This window comes from Myotis daubentonii, chromosome 11, assembly GCF_963259705.1.
Source record: "Myotis daubentonii chromosome 11, mMyoDau2.1, whole genome shotgun sequence".
In the NCBI taxonomy this organism is placed as follows: domain Eukaryota; kingdom Metazoa; phylum Chordata; class Mammalia; order Chiroptera; family Vespertilionidae; genus Myotis; species Myotis daubentonii.
Genome location: NC_081850.1, coordinates 21,508,642 through 21,532,185, shown reverse-complemented (window position 1 = coordinate 21,532,185; position 23,544 = coordinate 21,508,642). Strand labels below are relative to the sequence as shown.

The 23,544-nt window shown below is 45.8% G+C and overlaps 1 protein-coding gene across 1 annotated transcript in view; it reads right to left on the bottom strand.

The window, feature by feature from the left end:
- Positions 1-8,528: 8,528 nt before the first annotated feature.
- The window catches only part of SAXO1 (stabilizer of axonemal microtubules 1), a 77,811-nt gene continuing 62,795 nt past the window's right edge, over positions 8,529-23,544 (bottom strand). The window contains exons 3-4 of the mRNA XM_059658749.1: positions 17,735-17,937; positions 8,529-9,572 (exon numbers count right to left, since the gene is read on the bottom strand). Of these exons, the coding sequence (XP_059514732.1) occupies positions 8,569-9,572; positions 17,735-17,937 (1,207 nt within the window). The 3' untranslated portion in view covers positions 8,529-8,568. The remainder of the gene's footprint in view (positions 9,573-17,734; positions 17,938-23,544) is intronic.

Below are 23,544 nucleotides of genomic sequence, written 5' to 3'. Positions count from 1 at the left end.
ACCACTTCACTCAGATGGGTTCTGTGGAGCACCTGGTCCCAATCAGCCACGTGTCACGCTTCTGATAACACAATATACAGATGTCACTCACCTCTGTGTTTTCCAAAGGCGAGATCCATCTTCAACGAAGGATTTCCCAGGCTGCTCCTAAAGACATGGTTTATATATGTGTAAACAGAAATTAAATGTGAAGTTGTAGGTAAGTGTAGAGCAAGCAGACAGTGGGGAACGGTTCTCCTGCCGAACATAAATAATGTTTGTTTGAACAGAAGGCTTCGGAGGGTCTGGGAGGTTGAACAATCATTTAGACCAGAAAGCATGCCTGGGAAACGTGCCTCCTTCTTTACGATGACATAAACAGCCCTCCTCCAGGTCTGCATGATGGCCAGGGGTGACCTCGTTACAAATCCCAGGAAGAATAGTAGACAAGCTGTGAACAACTTAGTTACCGGGGGAGCAACTCTAGGAAATGTTTAATGATCAAAGGCAAGGAGTGGGGTGGTGAAGTGTGTCATGGGCTTGGTTTTCTCCCCCCCCCCCCCAATCCACCATCATTTTTTAAATTACAATGAAAGGGCCAGGCAATGACTTAGCTGAGGTTTTCCAGTTGTCCAGGTAGTTCTGTCCCATAGCAGGAGCTCAGCAATCACAGTGCCAGGACACAGAGCAGCTGCCAGGGCCACGGACCATTTGCTCCTGAGCTGAACTGAAGATACTCAAGGTAACTCCCTGAGAGCAGGCCTTGAGCAAGCCTGTGAAGAATTTGCCAAGTTGCTGAGCCTCAATTCCCCACCCAAATGGGAAGGTAATACAGAGAAAGGGCTGTGTGTGGATAAAGTGAGATGACATCTGCTGGGGTGGTCAGAACTTGAGAGAACACTACACCATACACTGCATCTACTGTCCGGTCAGTGAGCTTTCCCAGGCTCCCTGGGCCCTGCACTCTGGCTGTGTCCTAACCTCCCATTTATCAAGCAGCCAAACAATCTCAACTACCACTGACCTGGATATTTCAACGGAGTCAACACTGAGGCACTGCAGGATCCATCGAGGTTTCTAAATCATCAAAGAAAGGGCCAGCCACATGTTTACATGCATGTGCATTTTATTGTATTCTGAACTTATTTGAAAAAATGTATGACGAGCACTTGGCAGTGTTTCTCCATGTTTGTTCCAATAGGTTTTACACAATAAAAGGGCTGTATTGTCAGAATTGGAAACTATTGTTTCTGCCTGCTCAGCATGCATTCCTTCCCTACCCTGGAAACTACACCTCAGTTTTCTTTTAGGGACTCACCCCACACCCGGCCCCTACAGTTCATGGAGCTCACATGGGATTGGGCCCATACACACACACACACTGCTCTGGTCAGGGGGAGCCCCAATTCTGGCCTGAATGATGCATATTTTCTATCACCCTGGCCATGATAATCAGTGCAGGGATCAGTCCAGGCAAAAGAGACACAATTAAGGGAATTTTACTAGAACCACTAAAAAGGAGAAGCCTTTTCGTTAAAAGGATGTTGTAAGCTCAAAACTGCTAGAGCCCTGGCCAGTATGGCTCCATTGGTTGGGTGTCTTCCCTGCACTGAAGGTTGCTGGTTCCATTCTCAGTCCGGGCACTTGTCTGGGTTGCAGGCTTGATCCTCATAGGAGGCAGCCAATCTATGTTTCTCTCGAATCAGTGTTCTCTCTCTCTCTCTCTCTCTCTCTCTCTCTCTCTCTCTCTCTCTCTCTCTCTCCTTCCCTCCCTCCCCTTACCCCTGTCTCCCTTCCTTTCTCCCTCCCTCCCTCCCCTTTCTCTCTGTCTAAAATCAAAAAGAATTTCTAGAAATTACCTAAGAAGGCAAGGCAGAAGAAAACAAAGCCAGAATATCAAAGGCCAAGCCCTTCTCCCAGCATTCAAGCCCCTAGATCCAGCTGTGCCTAACTGCTAATTCATACAATGGGTTATAGAAATGTAAACAAAGTTCCTGTACTATAGAGCCTTCAAAATATTAGCGTGCATCATGAAACGCCAACAGGAGGATCTAACAGCCAGCCTTTCCCAAACTGATGTGTCCAGTGAACTTTTTTTTGACGACCATTTCACAGGGCTGGTTTAGCACAGGGAACAACTGGGGAAAGACTGATACACGTTACCTATACGTTAACTTCATATTAAAATACTCCAAATCCCCATTCTCTTATTATTCCAGATAAATGAGACAAGTGGGAATTCATTTATCCAACACTGTTGATGCATTTGTCCAGACTTTATAAATGTGTGTATAATTTTTTATTCTTTTAACTAAATTGAGGTCAGAAGCGCAAACCATGGTATATTTTTCCAGTCTTAATAAAAAATGCATGTGTGTGCTTGCGCACACAAGTGTGTATGTGTAGGTATTCGTCCTCTTTTATTATGTTGGGGTCATAATTCCTGAGCTGCCATGCTTTTTAGTTCTGCATTTGTTTTCATTTGGGAGCCTCTAGTCCCACTGAGAAGCTATCAGCTGTCACTCCTTTCTGTTCTGAATGTGTCTGCCTCTAGCAGCAGCCCCTCCTACTCTTCTGTGGCTAATAAACCAGATAATAGAAGTTCATTGGAACTGTGTGTTTAAAAAAAAATGTGGAAGAGAGGGGCCAATATACTGAGAGACAGCGCCAGGGTAGGGGGTGTGCGCTGAGTAAAGTACCTAAGTTTCTGTACATGAAATGCATGTCAATGATTCTGGCAACTTAAAGCCTGCTGATTTCCAGGTTCTTGCCTCGGTTTTGGACGGCTGAGGTTTCCAAATAACTGACCTTCGAATATGGGAGGTGTTGTGATACTTAGCCAAGAAAAGAGCCACTCCAAGTTGATAGTAAGCACTGAGCTCTGCTTAGAAACTCAAATGAAAAGTTTTGTTGTTGGTGTTTTTTGTGGGGTTTTTTTAAAGCCCAAGAGAGCCTATAGTTCAAAAAATTCAATTTCTTAGTTTATAAGTCATTCCTTGGCACAGATGTCAAATTGCAGTCATTTTTCAGGCATTCTGTCTGCCTGTAACCCTCAAGTAGCTGCTTGCCTGTTTAAAGGGTATGTGTAGGCTCCCCTGTTTTGTGATGCTGTAACATGAAATGGATGGGGATTGGGGAAAATGGTGAAGTAACCAAGCTTCCCCCTTGTCATTGAAAGAACAGCCTTGGCCCGGTAGATAGGCAGCGCGCAGGTAGGCAGGCAGGCAGCTGGCTGACTGCTCTGGACATGAAAAGCCCAAGAAAATGAGCGTTAGATTCAATCCCTGGAGTGAAAGGTTCCAGAATCCTTTTGATTAGCACCAAGCGAGTTTGTTGCCACACTACAAGTTTGACAAGGAAAAGCCATCATGTTGTGTCCAAGGATGCAAAGGCAGGGACTGGGGCGCCTGTGGCCCAGAAGTGGCTTAAACGGGAGCTCAGCCTAGCATGGCCCTGATGCCTTTTCCAGACTCCTGAGCACATGTTCTGGAAGGGTCATAGGCTCCTATGACCCTTTGCACCCCCCAGAATGGGGAGGGGCCCCGCACCTGCCCAGCCAGCCATGTGGAAACTCTGGGCCTGCCAAAGAAAACACCCCTGCCTGCCCTCCACCCCCGTCCTTACGCTCAGAAGGGCCTCTGTCTTCCCACGTCGAGGCCTGCCGACCAGATGTGGGCCTGGGGGATGGCAGGCAGGCCCAAGGAGCCAGGGGGCCATTTAATCTGCAATTGGGCCCTGTGCACGCCCCACCTGCCCGCCTACTCCTCCTTGACAACTGCACAGCTGAAAAGTACTCTTAGAGGAAATGGACCCTCCGTTCATCTCCATGCCCTGAATCACGAGATCGCAAAAAAGGTGCATCACTTTGGAAAGACTTTGTTGTCCTGGGCCCATTGCCTTGAGCAGTTTGCTTCACTCCTGCTTTAGGGGCAGGACTGGGGCAGACAATTATTCTAACTCTGTACATTACAGCCAGCCCGGGTAGAGCAATGAGACTACAATGAAAGGTATTTGGAGGACACCACGTGAAAGCAATTCCATAACAAAGGGCAGGGAGTGCTGGCTCCCCAGCCACCCCAGCACAGGCCCAGCCAGGACGGCTGCTCTGATGTCAGAACTGGACTGTGGTCTCTGCTCAGCTGAGGGCTGTCTCTGGATCCCTAGACCCTCCTCCCTGGAATCGCAGGTGATGTCTGACAGGGTAGGAGGGAGGATGGGTGGAGCCAAGGATGGAGGTGGGAGAGCCCTGGCTGATGCTGTCTGGCAGCCTTGGGGAACAGCTTGGGGGTCAGAGGCTAATGGCCCAAGGCCCGCGGCTCCCTTCACCTGCATACACTGGTTGGCCTGGTACTTATTCTGCACTGTCCAGCTTGGCCCTCCTGTCCAATCAGAAGAAAAAGTCACCCTCCAAGTGTGCATTCCAGTTGAGAAGATGCTGATGAAATCCCATTAATGCTTTATCTTCTGCAACCAACTGGCTCTATCCCAGGCCACGTGGGGGGCTGCTTACTTGTCTCATCTCCTCCCTACCTCCTCACATACACCATTAAGCTCTATCTAATAAATGAAAAAATGTCATAGTGCAATAGGAGGAGGGTCATCAACGGACAAGGGTTTTCAAGAAACTTGAAGAAGACAGGGGGTAGATGGTGGAAGTATAGAAGTGAAGCCACAGCCTAGAATAAAAATACAGCAAGAATTCTGGAGCTGGTAGGGAGCAGGCCTGCCAGGCAGAACCCAGAAGGCTTTCCAGATTTGAAATGCAGGTACCATAGAAAGCAGACTGACAACTGATGCCAAAACTGGGGATTGCTAAAAGAATCACTAACAGTGGGCCCCACCTTCCCTACTCTCCAGCCATTACCTGGCAGAAGATCTTAGAACCAAGCCTAAAAGGAAGGGCTCATCTTTAAAGATGTTGACACTTGGGAAAATACAATAGTAGTGGAATGGAGAATCCTTTCCCGTTCTTGATGCTGTATTTATACCTCAATTGGAGGACAAAATAGAGATGGCTCCTGATCACCAGAAAGGGAGTGAGTGACGTGCCAGGGTCTTCACCCATGTAGGTGGCCCCACTGTAAGGGAATCGAGGAACAAGACCTTCCCTGTCACATACCCTGCTGACAGGGGCTGCCCTGTGCATGGCACAGGCCGGGGGACACCATCATCGGGAGTGGGATCTCACCCCAGAAGACGCCCCTTGGCAACACATCGTAAACCAGCAGACCACATCCAACCAGCCCAGAGCTTCCAGGCCAAGTCATCCCAGCAGCTGCAGCCCATTGGCCTCACTGGAAACTCGGCTTCCCTCTCACAGGATGCCGTGCCCTTTGAGGGCCTTGGAAGCTTTCTCTGTTTTCTTCTGCAGAACCTCGTCCACAGAACAGACTGCATTCTGTTCCCTGCTTTGACGTAAAGCCTTTCCCTTTGTGTCGTATTCTTGGTCTCTACTAGCTTTCTTTTATTCATGCCTAACGCCTTGGGAACCCTGGGCTGTGGGCAGGTGATTAAGCTCCCACTTCAGTCTCACAATCAATCATGCGCAACATTTCAAGAGAAGACAATTTGTTTGGAGCCTTTCATTGTCAGGGTTTAGGGAATGGGATTGTATCAAGTGTTACAGCAGGAAGTATAATAGAATAGATCCTTTTGCCAGCAGACTCTTATATGGAAGCCCAATACTCAGACTTGATTAAAAAGCTGCTGCTTATGACAGAGCAAGTGGGGGGGGGCGGGGCGGGCGGGGACCAGAGCCCCATCCGCTCACTCAGCTTCTCTTGCCCTCCTCATGACCCAGGTTACCTCCTACAATGACATTTCCAGGGAGAGCAGTTAGCAATCCCAACTCAGAACAACTAAAAAGTACGTTAACTGTATGAAAAAAAAAAGGTAAATATATTACTTTGTAAAATATGTACAATATAAAATACGAGCAGTTATCCTTACCTGCATCTTGTAAATACCAATAAAATCGTAAGTAGATTCAACCAGGCAGAACTCAGCAACCATCTTCATCATCACCATCCTCACCTACATTTAATGAGAGTTAACCATGAGTCAAGGATAAGTGATTGACATATGTTCTATCATTCAATTCAAACAACAAAATCATGCAACCAGTATTGTTAGTGCCCACATGTTAAAGAACTTGACCAAGGTCCCCTAGCTACTGGGTAGGAGGGGCCAAGATGCAAGCCCAGATCTGCTGGACAGTCTCCTGGTATGCTCTTGGCCACTGTGTTGTACCAGCCCCAATAATATGTACCTGTGTCCTTCTTTATATATTTTCTTAATTTTTTACTTGAGTTAACCACTTCTATAATAATAAAGATATTTTAATTTGAGACCAAAACAGGAAAGAAAGGGGGGGTTGAGGGGAGACCTGGCTCCTGAAGCCCAGAAGTGGGCAGGGCAGGGATGCCCTGGGTAGCTCATCTAGCTGGGGTCACCATGGAGGTGACCCTACATGTCACAAAGGGCGGGCTCAGAGGACATTCCTCACCCCAAGAAGGCTCAGCTTCACCAGGCAGGGTCATCATTCTTCATCATCTTCTTCCCTTCCTACTCATCAGAAACGTTAGAAAAACATGTTAGTCTTGATCTAATCAAGTATTGTCAAATAACCGTTCTGAAAAGAAGGGAGAGGGAAGGGGAAGTGTAAGAGGACTAACACCCCTAATTAATCAAAACAGACCATGACTAAAGTCAATGAGTCAACAGACAGTATAGATACATTATTTAGGAATATGAAGAAAAATATTAGCAGAAACAGATCAAATTAAACTGTTTTCTGGGGAAGAGACAATGGAGGAGGCCAAGAGGCTGGGGCATGAGAGATTGCTGAATTTTTTATAAGCATTTTAGCACTATTTGGCTTTTCAAATCAAGTGCAAATATTTCTTTGATTTGTAAAAAATGACAAAACAAAATAATAAAACCTACCCTCCTTAGTAATCTCCTTTAGCTTAGTGGACTCCAGGAAAGACTTCAGACAGAGAGAATGTGGTTTGATGTGGCTTGTGGAGCCTTGAGATCTGAGACACAGCAGATGGGAGGTGCCTGGTGTGTGGGGAAGAGCACTGGATCTTGAATCAAAAGACCTAGGTTTCAATCTTGGCCTTGGTGCGCCACGCTCTGTGGCCTTGGGCAATATGCGTAACATCTCTGAGCTTCTCTACCCCCATAAGGGCAGGCATCCAGGCCCCATGGAACCAAAAAGAGGATTAAATGATGTAAATCCCAACCCAATGATACAAACTAACCTCATGGTGAGGCTACAAGGGGTAGGGGCCTGAGTAGTCTGGGCAAAGTAGGTCAGGGCTGTGGGAAGACTGAGCCCTGGATAAGAGATGCAGGTTGCTCACCCATGAACCAGGCATTGAGCCCAAGCTCGAGTTTCTGGACTTGAGCTGAAATTTTCTCCTCCCACCACCATGTTACCAAGTTCTCGGAGTATGTTTTAAGTTCTGTGGATTCAAGAGAGAGGTGGTAACCCAGGTGTCCGTCTGCATCCCTCTGTGAGCGGCTCACCCATATCATGAGCCCATCTGACTCAGCATGCAAACTCTTGAACAAAGTCCTTCCTCGAGTCTTCTCAACTTAAAATAATTTCCAAATCACTTAGCCTTAGAATCAAACTTGGTGAAACCTTAGACCCAAAAGAGAAATCTCCAGCCCTTTCCCCAGGGCAGGGTCCAGCTCACCACTAAGTCAAGCTTTGTCACAGATCTGGTCACAGTTACCATTTTAGGACAAGGAGGTCCAGCTTCCCAGGAAGCAGCACGGGGAGCCATTTTTTCCAGGCTCTGAGCACTGAGAACGCACAGCCCAGGTGCTGGCTGCTGAATGCCCGGTTGCCAGGGTCCCTTTTTCCCCTCCTCCAACTGGAATCACAGCCTGCTCTGGGTTAGGTGGGAGCGGTCCGGCAGGTCCACGCTCCCATGGGTCAGCTATCTCCTGTTATCAGAGGCCCATGCGCCATCAGACAGCACTGTTCTTGCTGGTATGTCACCATGTGAAGAGGTAGGAAGACACCCTGGGAAAAAAGAACCTGAAACAAGACTCCAGACAGGGCCCAAGGCACTCCCACCGGGACAGGGATAAAATGGGGACTAAAGTCTAAAATCTCTCCAAGGTTCTGGGAACACAGCCTTCTCTTCGCATAGGCAGAAGGGAGGACTGATGATACGGGCCTGCAGATTCACTCCCCCCAAAATTAAGTTTATTCTTTGGCACTTCATACTTGGCAAGGGTTCATCACAATGTCAATTAATGCAATGATTAAATTAATAAAATACCCCTGGTTCAGAGGAAACCTCATAGAGACCAGCTTTGATTCCGTGAGCACAAGGTAAGGGACCCAAGAAGGAACACTGCAGAGGGAGGGTTCGAGGAGTAATTACCAGTGACGAAATGTCATTTTCCTTGAGTCAAGTGATTCTCATTTTATTCAAGTGTCCTGGAAACGATGATGAAGATTTTTTTTTTCATTTGGGGGAATTGCTTTTCTGTCCAACAAATAACTTTCAATCATCTGGGTGTTTTTTTTAAAGTATTTTGCAATTTCTAAATAATTTTTTTAAAAAATCAGGCTGACACTGCCAACTCCTGATGGTTGGGGTTTGGGGAATCACCTACAGAAAGAGGGCTGTTCTGCCGAGAGCCTGTGTGGGAAACTGGCCTGTAGATCCTGTGCCCCGAAGCATCTGTTTCTTCAAAGATGTAGCCGGGGGGCTCAGGGTACGAAGCCAAGCACCTGCCCAAATCCTTGGGAGTAAAGCTGATGGCGTATGTGGTCTGGCCCTCCACGGGGACCTTTGCTTGGGGACTAGACCAGAGGGGCTTATAGCTTTTGGTACTGATGGGAGGGTGGGGCACATAGTGGGCCCTGGTGGTGGTCAGGCAGTCCAAGGGCTCGGTGGGACGGTTCAGCTGGGGAATGGGCTTGACTGGCTCCATGCGTATGCTGGCCCACTGCTTGTAGTCATCCCTGTTGGTTGTGGAGCTTTCGAAGCGGGGACCTTTCTTGATGCAAACCACTGGTCGGCAGGACTGAGCTGGAGCCCCCTTAGGGTATGTGTAATGGGACTGCACTGTTGTGATAAGGTCCATCTTCTCTTCCGGAGGGACGTAGGGGACAAGAGGTCTGTAGAACAACTGGGGCGTTGGCCACGCTTGGTACTTATCTCGAAACTCAGTGGTGTTAGAGAAAGGTGTGTCTAATATGCAGGGCCTGGCTGGAGGCTTCAAGCTCTTGGCTGGCTCCCCCATCAGGCCCCGGAAGCACTGTTTGTGGGTGGTGATGCTTTCAAAGGGGATTTCACAGGGTTTGAACTTCTCTGTCTCATACACAAAACGCTTCTCTATAGGGTGGGCCACGTAGCTCATCTTGTAGTTAGTCAGATCCTCCAGGGGGATGTTACAGACCTTGGGCATGGCTGGAGGCTTACAGCTCATGGTGTTCACTAGACCCTTTAAAGGGTAATCGTCCTGGTGTGTGGTTCTATTTTCAAACCTCGCAGATTCTGGCCGGTACTTGTGGTCTGGACGAATTAGCTCTCGTCTTGGTTGGTTCCAGGGTAAATAATCAGCTGAAAATAAAGCAGAAGTGTTAATTATTCATAATTCAATTCATTCAACCTGCATGTATTCCAAGGGGTCTTCAAAGCCATACACCAGTCTCCGGTGAGATGTTCTTTGCAACAGAAGAAGAACAGAGCAGATCCCTACCATCACTTCACTCAAGGGCTTGATATTTCAACTTTATGGTATCTGGGAGTTGCTGTGCAGAAGAGAAAAATTTATATTACACCCTACAATGCTGTACACAGGTGTTTTAGAGGGACCATGGCCATGGGAAGATCCAGGGAACCAGTTCTAGCAGAGTTGTCACACCACTGACTTACCCAGTCCAAGAACAGTTCCATCCCTCTGTGGCAGCGGTTCTCAACCTGTAAGTCGCGACCCCTTTGGGGGTTGAACGACCCTTTCACAGGGGTCGCCTAAGACCATCGGAAAACACATATATAATTACATATTGTTTTTGTGATTAATCACCATGCTTCAATTATGTTCAATTTGTAACAATGAAATTAGGGGTCATCACAACATGAGGAACTGTATTAAAGGGTCGCGGCATTAGGAAGGTTGAGAACCACTGCTCTGTGGGGAAGGTGCCCTCTCTGAATCAGCACCGAATGACTGGGAAGATGCATGTGATACAGTGAGACAGGGGATTCACAACGCACAACTAATGGGCTGCCAGCCAGACCAACCAGGCCTGCCTGGTGTGCGTGGGAAAACTGCCATTGTGTCCCTCAACCCATACATCTAATGCACACACATCCAAGGGAATACGGGCATTGTATTGGCTAATGAGAGAATAATAGCAACTGCCTCTTATATAGAGCTTATTATATCACAGACAGTATTCTAAATGCTTTTCTGTGTCAATAACTCTTTTAATATTCAGACTTCTCTAATGAGGTGGCTACCATCAATATGCTCATGTTACAAATGCAGAGCGACTAACATACTTGCCCACAACCTAGCCTGCCCAGATGGATCCGGATTGGGGGGAGGGGGGGGGTAGGCGGGGTGATGGAAGCCCCAGGATAAAACACCACAAACTCCCATTGTTTGTAACAATAGTTTAGTAGTGTTTCCTGAATAAATACTTTTCAGTTTTCTGTATGCCTTTGGTTTCCTGAGCCCTAAAATGGATGATTTTTTTACTGTTTTGTCCAGTTTTATTGTTGCTTTTGGGGCAGAGCATTTGCCAAGTTCCTCACTCCACCACTTTGGAAGTCCTGACATCCCCTTCCCCCCCAGGCACACTCTTAAGTTTATTTTAGGCTAATAATACTACCAACTATTTATTTTAAATTGGCTTCATTTTAATTGAAAATCTAATCTTTCTCCAAGAGCCATTAATGGCTCTATCAGCATCTTGAAAGCATTAGGGGGCCTCTGAGAGAACCATCTTGCTGAATATAAACCACATGTTTCCCCGTCAGACTTCAGGCCTCCCTGATATGGGGATATCTACCTGTAGATGCCTTCACGCTGCCTCAAGGTCCGTGGGGGTGGGAAGGACAGGGCTTTTCTGGCCCTCTTCCCTGATGGATGAAGTGATAAGAAAACAGGTTCCTAAGCTGAAAGTTGCCTCATGTAATTTCTGATACCCAACAATACAGTTTAAACCACATTATTATCCAACCTTCTAACTTCCTCCACCCAGCATATATTACAAAAAAAAACCTCCACAAGACCCTGAAAACCTCAGAATTCCACATGACAAACTGTTCATAAGCATGAAAACCATCAGTATAGCCCTTCAGGGCCAGGGTGTCATGTGGGTAATTGGCAAGAACCTCTTTAAAAGGGATTCCATTCAATAATGTGTCTTTAAAAAAAAAAACTTAGCTAAACCTAAAGCTGAGCATCAAGTAATTACACTCTCAATCTTTCCAATTGCACAGTGTTTTGAAAATGTCAAAATTACAACCAAATGCTGCTGGAGCATATTGTACTGGTGGTTTTCTAGTAGAGGTGCTGGCCATACGAGTGGAAAGGGGAAAGTTTGCATATTTTCCCTGTAGAACCATAGTAAGTGGAGCATATAGATATAATATAGATGGAACCTATTGAAATACACATATTTAATGAGTTTGGTCTTTGGTTGTTTTTTCTTCCCCCTCTTTGGAAGGAAAATCAATGTATGGCCATAAAACCATAAGGTTGCTATGGAAAAAACTTACTAAAGCAGCAAATTTCCACAAGAGACAAACAAGTCATCAAAAGGTGATACTCCAGCCTGGCCAGCATTGCTCAGTGGTTGAGCATCAATCTATGAACCAAAAGGTCACAGTTCGATTCCCAGTTGCGGGCTCAATGCCCAGTGGGGGTGCATACAAGAGGCAGCAGATCAATGTTTCTCTCTCATCGATGTTTCTATTTCTCTCTCCCTTCCTCTCTCTAAAAGTTAATAAAAACATTTTTTTGAAAAAGCTGATACTCCAAGAGATAAGGCAAGGGCCCCTCACACGTACAAGAGGTTGTGCACGACTTATGCAAGGGCAGGTAAATGCCACGGGTCTTCCCCAAGCCTTCACTCGAGCTCTTGGTCAGGACCCACAGAGTAATGGGCTGGGTGAGGATTTGTGCAAATCCAGTGCCACACTGTGTCACCAGAGCCCTTGTAAACAATGGTCCAGAGCCGCTCATGAATGCACTTCCTCACTAAGCCCACCTTGGTAGCATCATCCCCTTTGTAATGTGCTAAATGCTGGGAAAACATATGCTGGCCATTCAAGGCCCAGTTTTGGAAGCCATTCTATATGATAGGGGAGTAAGGGGGCAAAGCAACCATTTACATTAACAGAATATGTTAAATATATATTATTCCAAAAAACTATTAAGACACATAGGTTGCTAACAGGCACCTATGGATCAAATCTAACTATAAGTACATTTCATTGGCTACATACTGATTTGTTTGCTTTTACATCTGCATTTCAAGGGGGGAAAGGAGAAGAATATAGGGGTTTCTCAATTTTAACTTTGTCAGGAGGGAAAGGCCAGCCACCATTTCATTTTAGCAGTGGAACATTATTCTCTGGTTTGCAGAGGGAAATTTTAGATGTAACTGTTTGGAGAAGGTGAGGAATATGGGAGAGCTGGAGTGGGGAGAGATTAAAGCATATGTATTAGGTTGCGTTTTTTCTGTGTGTTTATTTTGAATATTTTGCTGGAATAAAGAGGCAGGAGTGTCTTCAAATAACAACAATGGTCTATTGTACCCTTGCCAACCCCTAAGGTAAGCAAGGAGCATTTCTCACTCCCAGCCCTGTCCTTGCACCTAGGGAAGGGAGGGGAGGGGAACTGGGCTGCTCACGCAGTTGCTCTAAAGAGCCTCTAACTAAGCCAAGATTCACAAATCCAGGAGGGCCATAGAAAGGGCGTGGAGGAAAGGAGAGTTTGTAGCTAAAAGTGCCTGCTCCCTCCCCCATCAGAAGGAAGGGCTCCTTCCTGCCGGCTCAGTGTCCATGGTGCCCATTTTTGCCTTCCGTAGACACTGAATGAAAAGGAAGAATCAGGAGGCAAGGGTGCCATGACCATGTGCCTGGCACTACTGGCTCCTTTGTAAACCATCTACTACAGTGCCTGCCTTGTTGGGTGTAACTGGCAGAGAAACGTAGATCCTTGCCCTCTTGGAGCTTACAGTCCGGCCAAGGAGACAAACGTGAAGGGGGCCGAGGGGTGGAGAAAATTATGCAACGAGTTACAAAACAGGGGAGTACAGGGCACTCTTAGAGCATCTAACAGGATGTGTCTAGTCTGGCAAGGGGTGGGGGGGTAGGTCTGGAAAGGCCTTGAAGGGTGCGACATTTCTGCTACTCACTCAAGAGCAAGTGCTAGACAGGGCAAGGGAGAAGGGCTCTACAGAGAGGAAACAGCATGTGGGACATGTCCTGAGACAGAAAAGAGATGGAGGAAAGGAACTGAAAGAAGGTCCTGGGCAGAGCACAGGGGCGCTGGCAGGAGGCGCCAGAATCTGCAAGGCATCAGCGGAGTTGGTTTTTATCCTAAGAACCATGATAATTATTTGAGGACCTTTATGTGGAGAAGAAATCAAGTCAGATGGCCATTTTTAAAAGCCCCCCTAGTTCCTTTCTGTGGAAAATGAGTAACAGCTGACAAGACAGGAGCTCTGCTCAGGTGTATGGTCAGAGAAGGCAGAATTGGGGCTTTGCTAGGAAGAAGCAACTAAAGAACAGAAGAGAGAGGGTATAAAAAGGCCACAAAAATACAACGTGGTAGAAAACGAGAGAGAAAAAATACGTGGAATGGGCCACATGGGGGACAGACACAGGCAGGGCTGATGATGAGAAGAAAGACTGAAGTATCAGTGGGCTGGAGGTCCCAGTGAGGCCAAGGACTGCCGGTGGGAGTGGGCAAGAGAGCAAGCAGAAGGATGATGTTGGGGTGCGCAAAGGCGGAACCATTTCTGGGTATTAGTGTCCAGAATGTGGCTTGGCAGAAGGTGGTTATGGAAATGGTTATGGAAAAGTGGACAAGAATGATAGCAATGATAAGAAGGTAGGAAAACAAAGACCACATTGCTGAAGAGGCACTGAGTCTCAGCTCCTGGGAGAAGCAGGGAAGCTCAGCCACAGGCGAAGTCTTCCAAATATAGATTTAGAGCTTCTGGAAGGGCTTCAAGAATATTCTACCCTCCTCCCCACCCCCACCCCGACCCCAAGCCTCCCCACTCCTTTTGCCTAAGTGTTTGGCTTGACTACATAAAAGCAACTATTAGCACAGTTGTTTAGAGATTCACAGACATGTTAAACGTACAGTTCAGCATGTATTCCTAGGGAATCTATGTGCATCATAAGCAGAAACGTTACTGATAAGCCTGGCCTCCATTCCCATGGCCTCAGCCTATGGCTTGTGCTCCACAGAGTGACTGCTACATTGCTTGCACCACACATACGACGCCATGACCTGTGTCCCTACCAGATTCACATAAGGTCACTGTGCTTCCTTCACAGTCCCTAATGCCATGTCTAAGATGTATGTAGTAAATGCTCAATAAAGAATGAATCAATCCCATTTATATAAAATTCAAAACTGTCAAAACTAATTTATGGTGTTAAAAGTCAGCACAATGGCTCTATCCTGGGTGGGGAGGGTAACTGGATGGGAGTATCAATGTTATATTTCTTGATCTGGGTGCTGTTTGTATGGATGTGTTCAGTCAAAATTCATTGGCCTATGCACAGCAAAGAAAATCATCAACAAGATAAAAAACAACCTGCTGAATGGGAGAATATTTTGGCAATGATTCATCCAATAAGGACTTAATATCCAATATTTATTAAAAACTCACACAACTCAACACCAAAACAAACAAACAATTCAATTAAAAAAATGGGCAGAGGACCTGAATAGACACTTTCTATAAAAACGACATGCAGATGGCCAATAGACATATGAAAAGATGCTCAGCATCACTAATTGTCAGGAAAGTACAAATTAAACCACAATTAAATATCACCTCACACCTGTCAGAATGGCTATCATCAATAAATCAACAAACAACATGTGTTGTTGAACATGTGAAGAAAAGGGAACATCCGTGTACCATTGGTGGAAAATCAGTAAGGAGGGTCCTCAAACAATTAAAAATGGGACTGCCTTAAGACCCAGTGATTCCACCTCTGGGTATAGATCTGAAAAAACCCAGAACACTAATTTGATCGAATATATGCACCCCTATGTTCGCTGCAGCATTATTTACAATAGCCAAGACAGGGAGCAACACAAGTGCCCGTCAACCCACGTGGATAAAATTGTTGTGGAACACCTTACCTGTGGGCTGTGAGCACTGAAGGGGGTTGCACAGTGCAAGCATAAAAAGTTGTGGAACATATACAAATTGAACATTACTCGGCCATAAAAAAGAATGAAATCTTACCATTTGCGACAGAATGGATGGACCTAGAACGTATTATGCTGTGAAATAAGTCAGTTAGAGAAAGAAAAATCATCTGATTTCACTTACATATGCAATCTAAAGAACAAAATAAATGAACAAACAAAATTGAAACAGGCTTTTAGACCAGAGAGCAGACTAATGATTTCCAGAGGGGATGGGGTGGGGGGGACTGGGTGAGAAAGGTGAAGGGATTAAGAAGTACAAATTGGTAGTTACAAAATAGTCATGGGAGGTAAAGTACAGCATAGAAAAATACATTCAATAATATTGTAATATCAATGTATGGTGCCAGGTGGGTACTAGAAATATTGGCGGGAACACTTTGTAAAGTTCTATATGATTGTCTAACCAATATGGCATACACCTGAAGCTAATACAAAATAGTACTGAATGTAAACTAATTAAAAAATAAATTAAACAAATAAAAAAGAAATAAATGGCCCTGGCCTGGTGGCTCTGTTGGTTGGAGCATCATCCCGAACACCAAAATTCCTGGTCAGGGCCCATACCTAGGTTGTGAGTTCGATCCCAGTCAGGGTGCGTATGGGAGGCAACCAAACCGATCAATGTTTCTCTCTCTCCCCTTCCCTCTAAAATCAATAAAAACATATCCTCAGATGAGAATTTTAAAAATAAATAAATGATAACTAGGAAAACAAAAAAAATAAATACTTCTTAAATGGAGTTTAAAAATTCATTAGTCTGTATAATTATGATTTGTACATTTTTTTCTGTCTATATGTTAGGTTTCCATAATTTTTTTTATTTTTTTTATTTTTTTTATTTTTATTTTTATTTTTATTTTTTTTTTTTTTTTTTGCTGTGCTGAAGAGATTTAAAAAAAAACCTGTCATGAAATAAATGGAAATGGGAAAGAGTAGGTACGAGTGGGTTTTCTGCCTTCAAAGAGGGATCAAGATTAAGGTGATTACAATGTCATTGGGTTGGGGTCACTGAGGGAGAAGCTCTCAAAACCAATGTAGTAGGAGGAATGGAGTCAGTAGGAAGGAGAATCACAGCATCTCCACGAGTAGGAGGCACTGGGTCCAGGTGTAGCTCACAGGATTAGAGGCGGTCAGACTTGCTGGTCAGTAGAGACAAGGTCAATGGATTGGGACTCTAAAAAGTCACTGAAAGTAGGGGACATGACAGGAATTAGGGTTACCACATCCATAGATTTGGAGGATTTCCAAGGTACGTTAAGCAAAAGGTCCCAAGTGCAGTGGAAAAGAAGGAATCAGAAGGCCTTTAGATATGGGACAAGAAGGGTAATAGATTTTAAGACAAAATCAAACATCACGAATAAGATGTAAGTTTCGTGCCCTGATCGGTTAGGCTCAGTGGATGGAGCATTGGCCTGGGGACGAGGGGTCCGAGGTTCAATTCCAGTCAAGGGCACATGCCTTGGTTGCAAGGCACATCCCCAGTAGGGGGTGTGCAGGAGGCAGCTAATCAACGTTTCTCTCTCATTGATATTTCTAACTCTCCATACCTCTCCCTTCCTCTCTGTTAAAAATCAATAAAATATATTTTTTATAAAAAAAACAATGTTAGTTTCTTAAAGGAAGATGAAAACTTGCACTGCAGTGTTTTTATTTTTACCAAAAACACCTTTATTTTCATCTTCAAATAACTGTTCTTTTTTTTCATGATAAACATGATTAACTTACAAAGATGGCCTATACATTGCCTCTTCAATGAGAAATTTAGCTTCATATAATCCAGACATGGAACGAGGTTTCCATAATTTTTTAAATGATAAATAAATCAATCACTCCACTGAAATGCTTCCCCAATGTAGGACTTCAACAACAAGCTAAAGCAGGCACTGGCAAAGATGTTCTAGAAGAGGGAAGACATGAAATGTCTTAGGCCTTGCACGCCCCACGGTCTCCATCACAACTACTGGGCTTTTGCTGTAGCACCAAGGAGCCACAGATAATGTGGAAATGCACAAGTGTGGCTGTGTCCCAACACAACGTCCTAATGAACACTAACCTTTGAATTTTATATCATTTTCACACATCCTGAACCAGTCTTGAGTTTTGTTGAGCATTCAAATTTTAAAAACCATTCTTAGCTCTCCAGCTGTGCAAGAATGGGCCACAGGCCCACAGAGGCCCACAGGAGTGTGTGCCCAACCCCGGCACTAAGGGGGTGGGGGGGTGCATATCAAACACATCTCCTGGCCTGCGTCCGGCTCAGCCTGTCCCTCGTCCCTCCCCCAAGCTGCCCCCCAGCATCTCCCACCTTTGTAAGTGGGCAGAGACTCCATCCTGTCACCACATGGATATTTACTGTCCCGAGGTTTGATGGGCTCCACTCGACAGATGGGATAGGGGTTGTAATCTTGCTTATACGTCGTGAGCAGATCCATGTTCTCTTCACTTGGGACGAACTGGTCCGGCTGGGAGACCTTCACTGGTAACACTTTGTGGGGCCCAAAATCTCTCCTGTAATGAAAACAAGCACATGCACGGGGCCCCTGGCTCAGGTACTGCTCTCGGTTTCGACTCAGCCCAATTCCACAAATGTCCACTAAGAATGATCTACTCCATGCCCCTACTGCTCTTCCTCCTCTGTTGCCCACTTTCGAGAAAGACACCCCATTCTCTCCTCACCCACCCCAGGCTCCTGGACACCATCTGGATCCACCCCGCACAGCTCCAGTCATTCACCAGCGACGGCCCCTCCACCTCATCAGTCTGTCTTCCCTCCAAGGCTCAGACCCTGACCATTCCTCACTTGACCAGGTGACAGCTGACTGCCTGGCTTTCCTGCTTCCTTACGGCCACTTCTACTTCAATCCCCTGAGTTGGCCAGAATCAGCCCTCTAACCTGAAAATCAGATCACTTCACTCCCCAGCTTAAAACCCTTCCCGATAAAGCCCAGCCTGCTAGCGTGGTGTGTAAGCTTCGCTGGCCCTGGCCCTGCCTTACTCCCCAGCCGCATCTCCCACCGCCCCCGGCCCACATTCCACTCCAACCACCCCGGGCCACTGAGAAGGCCTCTCTGCGCCTGCTCTTCCTGCCTTCCTTCCCCCCAAATCCCCTCACTGTGGAGCTAACTCTATTTTTTCAGACACCACCACTTCCTTCTCTGTGCTCCCATAGCTTCTCCTGCTAACATTTATTTCCTTCCTCTGCTTGACCTTACAGAAAACCCAGAAGAGCAGAACAGTACATAAAGGGAGACACTGATGCCCTAACCCAGTGGTCGGCAAACTCATTAGTCAACAGAGCCAAATATCAACAGTACAACGATTGAAATTTCTTTTGAGAGCCAAATTTTTTAAACTTAAACTATATAGGTAGGTACAATGTTATTAACTTAATTAGAGTACTCCTAAGGCTTAAGAAGAGCCACACTCAAGGGGCCAAAGAGCCGCATGTGGCTCTTGAGCCGCAGTTTGCTGACCACGGCCCTAACCAGTTTGGTTTAGTGGATAGAGCGTCGGCCCGCGGACTGAAGGGTCCCAGGTTTGATTCCAGCCAAGGGCATGTACCTTGGTTGCAGGCACATCCCCAGTAGGAGGTGTGCAGGAGGCAGCTGATCGATGTTTCTCTCTCATCGATGTTTACAACTCTCTATCCATCTCCCTTCCTCTCTGTGAAAAATCAATAAAATATATTTTAAAAATAAAAAAATAATAATAATAAATAAAGGGAGACACTGAGCCTTTCATTTCCCTGCTCCCTGCCACCAGTGCCCTCATCATCGCAGGGAGCATGAAACAGTGGGATGACAAAGCGCGATGGCCTTCACTAAATGGGAAATACTCCCTTCCCTAAGCACCCCACAGCTACAGGGAGGCACAAAGCTCGCTGTACCTGGATCACCCTGGCCACACCGGGGCTGGCCTTGGGCTCCCAGTCCCCACCAGGGCGATCCTGACTTGCAATTCTCGTGCAGATTCTCCTAAGCAAGTATTTCTCCCCAAGGGCTCTGCTTGACAGGACAGCCTGGTTTGGCCTGGAACCCATTTATTAACCTGGACAAGGGGAGGTAGATGGGCCCTGATGGTGCTTGCCAAAGCAGCCTCGCCAAGGGAGGGGGGAGGTTTCCGGACAGGAAAACATCAGACCCAAACACCAATAAAACCCACTTCCCGGCCGAAATCGGGAGCAGCATTACTGAGCCACGCTTGACTAGCAAAGGTAACACGCTCCACTGTAACCTGTCCTGCATGAGTTATACACATGGTTGTCCATAAACCCAGACCCGGGCCTGAAAATGCTTGGTGGGATAGGGGCGGCGAGGGAGGAAGCAGGAGAACTAGTCTCCCTAGGGCTCTTCGGAGGAAATGGGAGATGCTTCAGTTGAACTCCCAGTAACACCCTCTGGGTAGATTTAAAAATATCTCTGGGCAGCAGTTACAGGTCTTCAGCCTTCCCCTGAGCCCCTTGTGGGTAAACAGGAGGAGGAAGCTGGGTGACCTGAGGCCGCTGTGTACAACTGGGACTTCAGAGAGAGCAGCTAAATGAGAACCCCAGGGTCAGTCCACACTTGCATCCTTCTTACTGTAGCTCATGCCAGGGTCTGCTTACTGCTCAGCCAACCACAGCAGCAGGCTCGGAGGGGGGCCTAGGCGGCACAGAGAAATGGCAGTTTCCAGAAAGCCCTGTCTGATAGTGATGACTGCATGGCAGCTTTTATCAGAGAGTTTGTGTTCTCAGGGGAGGGCTCCCAAGTTACAGGTGAGCGCCCCTCCTTCCCAAAGGGATGGGAAGGCCCTAGCGAGTTTGGCTCAGTGGATAGAGTGTCGGCCCTTGGACTGAAGGGTCAAGGGTCTGATTCTGGTCAAGGTCATGTATCTTGGTTGCAGGCTCAATCCCTGGTCAGGGCTCATGTGGGAGGCAACCAATTGATGTGTCTCTCTCACATCGATGTTTCTCTCTCTGTGTCTCTCCCCCTCCCTTCTCTAAAAATCAATGGAAAATATCCTTGGGTGAGGATTAACAAACAAACAAAAGGGGTGGGGAGAAGTCTGGAGGCAGGAGAGACCACACACACACACACACACCGCCTGCATAAACCCATGTTCATCGATGGCTACCCCAGGGTTCAGCCCTGTGCCAAGGAGGAGGATCAGGAGATGCCAAGGGCAAGTGGTAAGAAACAAGGCCCAAGCTGCGGCCCTCCCAACCCCAGAGCATCCAGGAGTGCTTTCCAGTCACCGGACCCGGCACACAGGTCATGACATCCTCCTCCGACATTACTCCCTCAGGGAGCCAGCTTCTCCGTCGAGATACTGTGAAAACCTTCCTTCAAGGGCTTCCTTCATTGCGCTTAATGCCCTACTTCCTGCTGTTTCTACAGAAAAAAAGCAGGAAAATGCCCAGAATCCAACACCGGTTCATGGACTGTCCTGCAGCTGGTTGCTCGAGGGCAAAAGCTGATTCAGCACAGTCCTTGCTCACTGTGTTGAGGGAAAACTGTTCCCCGAGCGTCCTTCTCCAGTACAAAATGTAAGTCCCTGTGAAAGCACATCTATGATTGAATATCCTAATCAGCTATAACTAAGAAAAACGATCTTGAGGGGGAAATGATCTATTTCTGAAGAGCGGAAGGGTTTTCAGTTGAGCTCATTTATACCCCACCCAAAAATATTTGCTGCGGCTTAAGAGTGAATTAAATCTGAATTTATGTTCCTCATTGTGTTTTTATGTTAAGGACATTCCCTGAAACCTATCATTAACCAAAACGCAACTGCACAGTCCCCAATCTCACATAATCCTACACCCTTTAAGGTCACAAGAGAAAAGTCTATTTTATCCTTCCCAGAAATTGCTCACATTTAGCAGCTTTTTTTTTTTTTAACAACACTCCCCTCACTTCCTGTGTTGCATTTCTTAGTCCCTGTGCCCATTGTGACTAAGAACCAAGAAAAAAAATTGGTCAAAGATGTTAGGTTTCTTTCAGGTGTGGAGCCATAAAAGTGATATAGTATGGAGGGAGGAGAGAGAGAGCCCGAGTTAAGTAAAGGTTAAAGTGGCCTGCTGGGAAGGTCATAGCAACTGACTCCAAATCACTAGGCAAAGCCACAGGAAGGTGTTTGACAAGAGTCTGACAAAAAGAAAGAAGAAATAACAAAGCCAACCAGCTCGGGAGCCTGGAAATAGGGCCAAGAAGATTTTCACAGCGATAAAGGGGCCATGAAATACTTTTTTTAAAAAAAACCTATTATTAATGTTTATCTATGAAAACTTCAGAATTTGTTTGTGTGCCCAACTAATCAATCATATGAAATGGAATCCATTTTTAAAAGATATAGAGGAAGACATAAACAGATGGAAGAACATACCGTGTTCATGGATTGGTAGAATCAACATCATTAAAATGTCCATACTACCCAAAGCAATCTATAAATTCAACGCACTTCCCATTAAAATACCAACAGCATACTTCAGAGATCTAGGACGAACTCTCCAAAAATTCATCTGGAATAAAAAAAGACCCCGAATAGCTGCAGCAATCCTGAAAAAGAACAAAGTAGGTGGGATCTCAATACCAGATATCAAGAGGTATTACAAAGCCACTGTTCTCAAAACTGCCTGGTACTGGCACAAGAACAGGCATATAGATCAATGGAATAGAATAGAGAGCCCAGAAATCGGCCCGAACCAATATGCTCAATTAATATTTGACAAAGGAGGCAAGAACATACAATGGAGCCAAGATAGTCTCTTCAATAAATGGTGTTGGGAAAATTGGACAGATATATGCAAGAAAATGAAACTAGACCACCAACTTACACCATACACAAAAATAAACTCAAAATGGATAAAGGACTTAAATGTACGACAGGAAACCATAAAAATTCTAGAAGAATCCAAAGGCAACAAAATCTCAGACATATGCCGAAGCAATTTCTTCACTGATACAGCTCCTAGGGCACTTGAAACGAAAGAGAAAATGAACAAATGGGACTACATCAAAATAAAAAGCTTCTGCACAGCAAAAGAAACCATCAACAAAACAACGAGAAAACCCACTGTGTGGAAAAACATATTTGCCAATGACATATCTGATAAGGGCCTAATCTCCAAAATTTATAGGGAACTCATACAACTTAACAAAAGGAAGATAAACATCCAATCAAAAAATGGGCAAAGGACCTAAATAGACACCTTTCAAAAGAGGACATTAAGAAAGCCAAGAGACATATGAAAACATGCTCAAAGTCACTAATCATCCGAGAGATGCAAGTCAAAACAACAATGAGGTACCATCTCACACCTGTCAGACTGGCTATCATCAACAAATCAACAAACGACAAGTGCTGGAGAGGATGTGGAGAAAAAGGAACACTTGTGCACTGCTGGTGGGAATGCAGACTGGTGCAGCCACTATGGAAGACAGTATGGAGTTTCCTCAAAAAACTGAAAATGGAACTCCCATTTGACCCTGTGATCCCACTTCTAGGAATATATCCCAAGAAACCAGAAACACCAATCAGAAAGGATATATGCACCCCTATGTTCATAGCAGCACAATTCACCATAGCTAAGATCTGGAAACAGCCTAAGTGCCCAACAGTAGATGAATGGATTAGAAAACTGTGGTACATCTACACGATGAAATACTATGCTGCTCTAAAAAGGAAGGAACTCTTACCATTTGCAACGGCATGGATGGAACTGGAGAGCATTATGCTAAGTGAAATAAGCCAGTCAATGAAGGAAAAATACCACATGATCTCACTCATTCATGGATAATAGAGACCATTATAAACTTTTGAACAATAATAGATACAGAGGCAGAGCTGCCTCAAACAGATTGTCAAACTGCAGCGGGAAGGCCGGGGAGGGTGGGTGCAGGAGGTAGGGGGGTAAGAGATCAACCAAAGGACTTGTATGCATGCATATAAGCATAACCAATGGACATAAGACACCGGGGGATAGGGGAGGCTAGGGGACTGTCTAGGGCAGGGGGAAAAAAATGGACACATATGTAATACCCTTTGTAATACTTTAAGCAATAAAAAAAAAAAAAAAAAGTTCCTCCTCGCCCTGGCTGGTGTTGCTCAATGGTTAGAGCGTCAGCCTGCACACCAGAG